Genomic DNA, 6,689 nt, shown 5'->3' on the forward strand with positions numbered 1-6,689 from the left:
CAATCAGGTTGCAATGGGCATTGTCTCTGCAGAACATTCTTTATTCTCCTGCTGTCTTATAAGGCACTGGTCCTGGCCCATTTCCCTGCCTCTTCCCCGCCCTGAGCAGCTGGAAGAAGAGAAAATCCTTATAAGCCTGAGCACCGGGAGCCTGAGTCTTGCAGATCAGGTAGCCACTGTCGGTGGGTCAGGAGCAGAGAGGCCTCCCTTCCCTGCTCATCACCCTGTCCCTCCCCCTGCACGTCCATCCCCTGTACCCTCTCCCTGCTCCTCCATGGCCCCAGGTCCTCGCCTCCTGCCCACCTACCACCCACCTCCATCTCTCGCCTCTAACGGGGGCTCAGGAAGGAAATGAGCTGAGTCAGCAAATCCTCACTACATTTGAAAAGGCGGAATGGCTCCTGGGAATACCTGCTTTTTTTTTTTTTTTTTAAATATATTATTGATTTTTTACAGAGAGGAAGAGAGAGGGATAGAGAGTTAGAAACATCGATCAGCTGCCTCTTGCACACCCCCTACTGGGGATGTGCCCGCAACCAAGCTACATGCCCTTGACCGAAATCGAACCTGGGACCCTTGAGTCCGCAGGCCGACGCTCTATCCACTGAGCCAAACCGGTTTCGGCAATACCTGCTTTTTAAAGGGAGGCACTGCCCGGGCAGCAATGTTTCCCTCGTTCGTATCTATCTTGTTTCTCCCCTTCTTTTAAAATGCATTTGTCTCCCTGTAGAATTTTGAGCAAATGCCAGAGGCCTTAGCTAAGGCCCAAAGTCCATAATTAGTTCCCGTTCTGAGCTAAATCTGAACCCAGTTGCTGCTGCTGCTTCCTGCTCATTATTTAAGAATAGACTCAAATGCCACCTCCTCTAGACCATTCCCCGAATGCCCCAACTCCAGCCTCCCCAGACACACACACCCTGTCCTGACCCTGTCAGAGCCCTTAGCACATCCTGTGTGTGCCATGTTGTCTGATTGTCCCTGCCACCCCACGAGGAGCTCGTGAAAAAAAATAAAAAAGATCTGGCACACAGTAGGTGCTCAATAAATGTGGGGCCAGAAGACAAATCAGCACCGGCCAAGGTGGTGTTTGATGTTGAAGGGTGTCTGGCTGACCTGAGCCCAGGGTGAACCCCTTTGTACTCTTTGCTCCCCAGCTATGGCCCGCATCATCGACCTGGTGCCCTGGGACGATGGCTCCACCCACGTGTACGCGTCCCCAGCCGTCCTGCTCCCGATGGAGCGGCAGAGAAACCAGTTGGCCAGCGTGAAGCAGCAGCTCTACCACCCGGCCCTGCCCAGCCTGCGCCGCATGGACATGGACTCTGCCAGGGCCTGCCTGCCGGACGAGCACTGCCAGACCACCACCTACTGCCGCAAAGGTCAGGCTGCCTTGCCCGCTGCTGGGACTCCTGGGCCTTTGCCAAAGGGGTGGATGGTTTGGAGGAGAGAGATCTGGGAATGCAAGGCCATGAGTGGCAGGTGGAAGCATCCAAGGGGCTAGGCCCAGCTCTGCTACTTCCTACTCAGGAAACCTCACAAGGCCTGAGCCTCTGTTTCCTTATCAGTAAAATGGGGATGAGAATGGGACCTGCCTCCCAAGGCCGAGTGTGAGGTTCAAATGAGATAAGGCAGGAAAAGTAATTAGACTAGTGCCTGGCACCTAACAGGTCTCAGCGAATTGAGCATATTGATGTAGATATTGTTATTATTCATGGAGAACAACTGTGCAGAGGTCAGTAGTTGCAGCAGCAGGAATCCTATCTAATAATAGAGTAACATGTAAATTACCATCACTCCTCTAAGCCCACGATTGGGCGGCGGGAGGCTGGGGAGCGGGACTTGGGGTGGCCTATCCGGCCATTGAGAGGCACGGATCCGCTGCCACTGAGCGGGGCTACCCTGCCGTTGAGAAGCGCCTGCGCCTCTCAACGGCCCCTGCGCCTCTCAACGGCCAGATCCGCGGCCGCTGAGGGGGCCTGCCGCAGACACCCGGCTGCGCCTCTCAACGGCAGGGTAGCCAGGTGTCCGCGGCAGCCCCCCTCAGCGCCTCTCAACAGCAGGGTAGCCCCCTCAGCGGCCGTGGACCATGAAAAGTGGGGGAGCTGGGTGCCTGTCTGCTCTGGCACCAGGCCTTTCAGAAGCCTCCGCCAAGCCGGAGGCTTCTGAAAGGCCTGGTGCACCAGCGGACAGGCACCTAGCTCCACCCCGAAAAGCGAAAGCGTGTAGGGGACCCTACACGTGCATGATTCAATCATGCACTGGGCCTCTAGTTAATAATAAAAGCACTAATAACAACTTCTGCCCAATCCTTCTCCATCTGGGAAATAAGGGGAAATATTTTTTCCATTTGTTTTTTGACTTCTCGTGTTGTTTTTGCAATGCAGAAGTTTATTTATTTTTTAAAATATATTTTATTGATTTTTTACAGAGAGGAAGGGAGAGGGATAGAGAGTTGGAAACATTGATGAGAGAGAAACATCGATCAGCTGCCTCCTGCACACCTCCTACTGGGGATGTGCCCGCAACCAAGGTACATGCCCTTGACCAGAATCGAACCTGGGACCTTTCAGTCTACAGGCCGACACTCTATCCACTGAGCCAAACCAGTTAGGGCCAGAAGTTTATTTTTATGTAGCCCAAGTTATCAACTTTTTCTTTAAGGCTCCCAGATTTAGAGTTGGCACGGCCTTCCCCACCCCAAGATTAGGAAGAAATTTATCCATGTTTTCTTTCTTTTCTTTTTTCTAAAGATTATTTGTAATTTATTTATTTATTTTTTTAGAGAGAGAGAGAGAGAGGGAGAGGAGGAGGAAGATGAGAGAGAAGGGGGGAGATATCGATTGGTTGCCTCTTGCATGCCCCCTACGGGGGATCAAATCAGCAACCTTTCAGTACATGGGGTGATACCCAACCAACTGAGCCACACTGGTCAGGGCTACCCATGTTTTCTTCTAGTACTTCTATAGTTTCTGTTTTCTTAATATTAAAATATTTGATCTTTTGGAGTTTATTCTGTTGTAAGCCATATTAAGTAAAAATCCACTTTATCTTAGTTTTCTTAAAGTTGTCAAATATTTCCCCCCCAAAAAAAAAAAAAATTTAAGCAGTGTGGGCCAAACCTCTTCTGGTGTGGGCCTGTGACTGCTGTGCAGGAGACATCTCCTCTGCCTTTCTCTTCCTTCTTCAGATGACTTTGACAACGCACACTACACACTCCTGGGTGTCCCCAACAAACCCCTGCAGTGCTTGGTGAGTGACTTTCCTTTGCCCCTGGCCCTGGGTTTGCTCAGGGGAAAGGAACGAAGGCCAAGCCTGCACCCAGCCCCAGGTCTTGGGCTCTACTCTGTGTACTTCCTCAGCTGCCGCCCTGGGGACCCTGGTCCCCTTCCCATCTCCATCAGGGGCTTCAGGCGCCCCTCGGTCAGCTCCGCCCTCCAGGGTAGTTTGCGTCGGCCTCCCAGGCTTCTGCATCTGCCCCTGGGGCCCTGACTCCCATCGCCCGGTCAGGACATCACCGCCACTGGCCAGAAGATCCGCCACAGGTGCCGCGAGGGAAAACTGGCGCCCATCGCTCCGGGCATCAACCGAGTCAACTGGCCCTGCTTCACACGCGCCATCGAGGACTGGTCCCGTTTCGTGTCCTCTGCCGGCGAGTTCAAGCTGCCCTGCCCGAGCAAGAGGGGTTAGTCTCCCGGGCGCGGAGGATGCCCTGGGGCGGGAGTCTGGGATCCGCAGCGCTGACCACGGACAGGGGACAGAGGGCTGGGGGACGTGGGGGGGGGGAGGAGGGGCGCTCCAGCAAGGACAGGGCGGGGAAGCTGGGGAGCAGTGGGGGTACTGAGAGAGGGAAGGGCTGAGACGGATTCAGGGATATGGAAGCGAGGTTCGCCTTAGGGACAGGGTGGAGCCAGGTCCGGGCCTGGAGCCTTGGGGGCTGAGGCTGAGCCAAAGGTGGGTTCTGCGACCCGTGAAGCAGGGTCTGGAGGCGGGGCTTGTTCCCGCCGCTCAGTCGAGGTTCTAGGAGCAGGTGTGGGCGGGGCTTGGCCTAGGGGCGGAGCTCAGGTGAGAGAGAAGGCGGGGCCGGTTCTAGGAGCAGGTGTGGGCGGGGCTTGGTCTAGGGGCGGAGCTCAGGTGAGAGAGAAGGCGGGGCCGGTTCTAGGAGCAGGTGTGGGCGGGGCTTGGTCTAGGGGCGGAGCTCAGGTGAGAGAGAAGGCGGGGCCGGTTCTAGGAGCAGGTGTGGGCGGGGCTTGGTCTAGGGGCGGAGCTCAGGTGAGAGAGAAGGCGGGGCCGGTTCTAGGAGCAGGTGTGGGCGGGGCTTGGTCTAGGGGCGGAGCTCAGGTGAGAGAGAAGGCGGGGCCGGTTCTAGGAGCAGGTGTGGGCGGGGCTTGGTCTAGGGGCGGAGCTCAGGTGAGAGAGAAGGCGGGGCCGGTTCTAGGAGCAGGTGTGGGAGGGGCTGGATCCAGGGCGGGGCTTGCTCCGAGTGTGCTGGGGGCGGGAGACGGGCGCTCTCTCCCGCAGTCGAGAGTTTCAGCGGCTACGCGGTGCGCTACTTGAAGCCGGAGTTGACCCAGAACTGGCGGGTAGGGAGGGCCGCTGCGCTGGCCCGTCCTTGGGGGCCCGGCAGGGTGGAGGGAGGAGCGGCTAACCCGGGATGGGACGTGGGCAGAGGGAGGGTCTCCCAGTCCTCAGGGCCGAACCCGCATAGAGCGCTGTGTGGGGCGTGAGCGGGGTGGGGTTGGGGGGTGCGTGTCTCCCCGGCTCACGGGCCACCCCCATCCCTCTGGCCTGCCCCAGTACTGTCTCAACCAGAACCCCAGCCTGGACCGCTACGGACAGAAGCCCCTGCCTTTCGATTCCCTGTAAGTGAGGCCACAGCCCACCCCTCCCTCCTCCCCGCCCCGGACCCCTGTGAGACGAGGGAAAATTGGTTGGCTCCAATACACCGCAAGAAGATCGCAATTTCAAAATGAATAACTGTTGAACTTGTGCCGAATGGAGCCCCCTGTCCTCCGGTCCCTGGCCACCTCACCCTTTCGGGTGGCCTGCAACCTCCGAGGTGGGAGCTGGGTTTCCAGGAGGCGAGGTTCCCTAAGATGGGAATGCGCCTCCCCACCCCGGTTCACCCTCCTCCCTCTTCCGCAGGAATGCGTTCCGACAATTCGGCTCCAAGTACAGGTAGGGAACTGCCCCGCCCCGCCCCGCCCTGCCCCTCCCCTCCCTGCCCCACACCTGACCTTTCCTCCCTCCGCCTGGGCTCCTGGGCGAGGGCGGCTCCAAGGGATGGAGAGCCCCCAACCACGTCAGAGAGAGCCGCTTCCTTCCAGGGACCCGCCCAGGCAAAAGCGCAGCCCACCTGGAGTTGGGGGGGGGGGACCGAGAGCTTGTCCCACCCAATGTGCCCCTGGCCATGCAGGGTTGGGAGGGTTACCGGAGAGGACGCAGGGGCCAGAAGAGCAGACAGAGATAAGAAACATGATGGAGCCCTAGCCGGCTTGGCTCAGTGGATAGAGCACCAGCCTGTGGACTGAAGGGTCCCAGGTTCGATTCCAGCCAAGGGCACATGCCTGGGATGCGGGCTCCATCCCCCAGTAGGGGGTGTGCAGGAGGCAGCCGATCAGTGATTCTCTCTCATCATTGATGTTTCTATCTCTCTCTCCTCTCTTCTTCTCTGAAATCAATAAAGAAATATATATTTTTTTTTTTTAAAAAAAAGAAAGAAACATGATGGAGAGGGTCAGGGCTGCCCTCCGGGATGCAGAGCTGGTAGGAGCTGGCGCCAGCGTTCTCAGCCCGCGGGTGCACGGCATTCAGGCGTCCGCCTCACTGGGCCGCTCCCACCTCTCCCACAAGCCGCCGGCACAACCACGCGCTCCACACCTTCGCGTGTGCTGATCTTCCTGTGCCTGAAAAACTCCTCTCCAGTCTTTAAGGCCCAGCCCAAGGATATCCCATCCTCGAAGTCCCTCCGCCTCTCGCCTCCAGCTCAAACCCCCTCCCTAGGGACGGTGTCCCTGTCTGATGGTGCACAGACTGCTGTGTTCTGTGGTTGATGGGAAGCTTGCTCCTCTCGCCCACCCTGTGCACACCCAGGGAGCACGTGCGATTTTGATACTAACATACAACGCCTGCCAGTGCGGTTCCCTAAAGGGTGAAAATGAGTAATGCGGTGCATGGTTGGGGATGAGAGGGAGATAAAGGTGAGGCAAACCGGAAGGGAAGGGGGCTTGGAAGTCAGGCAGAGCAACTGAAAATATAACAAGGGAAATAGGGAGCCACTGAAGGTTCTTGAGCCATAGAGAGGCAGGGTGGAAGCTGTGTTTGCAGAGCTTTGAGGGCAGGAAGGTGGGTTTGGGGGCGTAGACATCCTGATTTTCCCCCAGGGTACCCCAGAGGCGCCCACCTCACCCCTGTTTCTCCCTACAGTCGTGTCAACTACCTGATCCCCTGGCATTAATCTGTGAGGAGGCCGATGCCCAGGCTGCTGGACCATGCCACCTCAGTTTCCCAGCTGGACAGAGGGGGTACGGTGGCAGCCCCCATCTCCCTAAGAGTTCATCCTCACTGGAAATAAACCTAATGCTCCCACGGGGAGGCACCAGGCTCATATTCTGTGAGTGTGTGTGTGTGTGTGTGTGTGTGCGTATGTGTGCGTGTGTGTGCATGTGTCTGTGTGTGCGCGTGTGTGTCTG

General features: G+C 57.3%; 1 protein-coding gene across 1 annotated transcript; it reads left to right on the top strand.

Annotated features, from left to right (window-relative positions):
- Nucleotides 1–1,156: 1,156 nt before the first annotated feature.
- On the top strand, nt 1,157–6,454 carry SPMIP8 (sperm microtubule inner protein 8; the record flags this gene model as incomplete). Its single annotated transcript, XM_079759556.1, has 7 exons — nt 1,157–1,379; nt 3,188–3,249; nt 3,508–3,682; nt 4,519–4,580; nt 4,795–4,859; nt 5,143–5,175; nt 6,424–6,454. The coding sequence occupies 7 exons, from the start codon at nt 1,157–1,159 to the stop codon at nt 6,452–6,454; spliced, it is 651 nt and encodes a 216-aa protein (XP_079615682.1).
- Nucleotides 6,455–6,689: the final 235 nt, after the last annotated feature.

This window comes from Cnephaeus nilssonii (assembly GCF_951640355.1).
Source record: "Cnephaeus nilssonii genome assembly, chromosome: 20".
Classification (NCBI taxonomy): Eukaryota; Metazoa; Chordata; class Mammalia; order Chiroptera; family Vespertilionidae; genus Cnephaeus; species Cnephaeus nilssonii.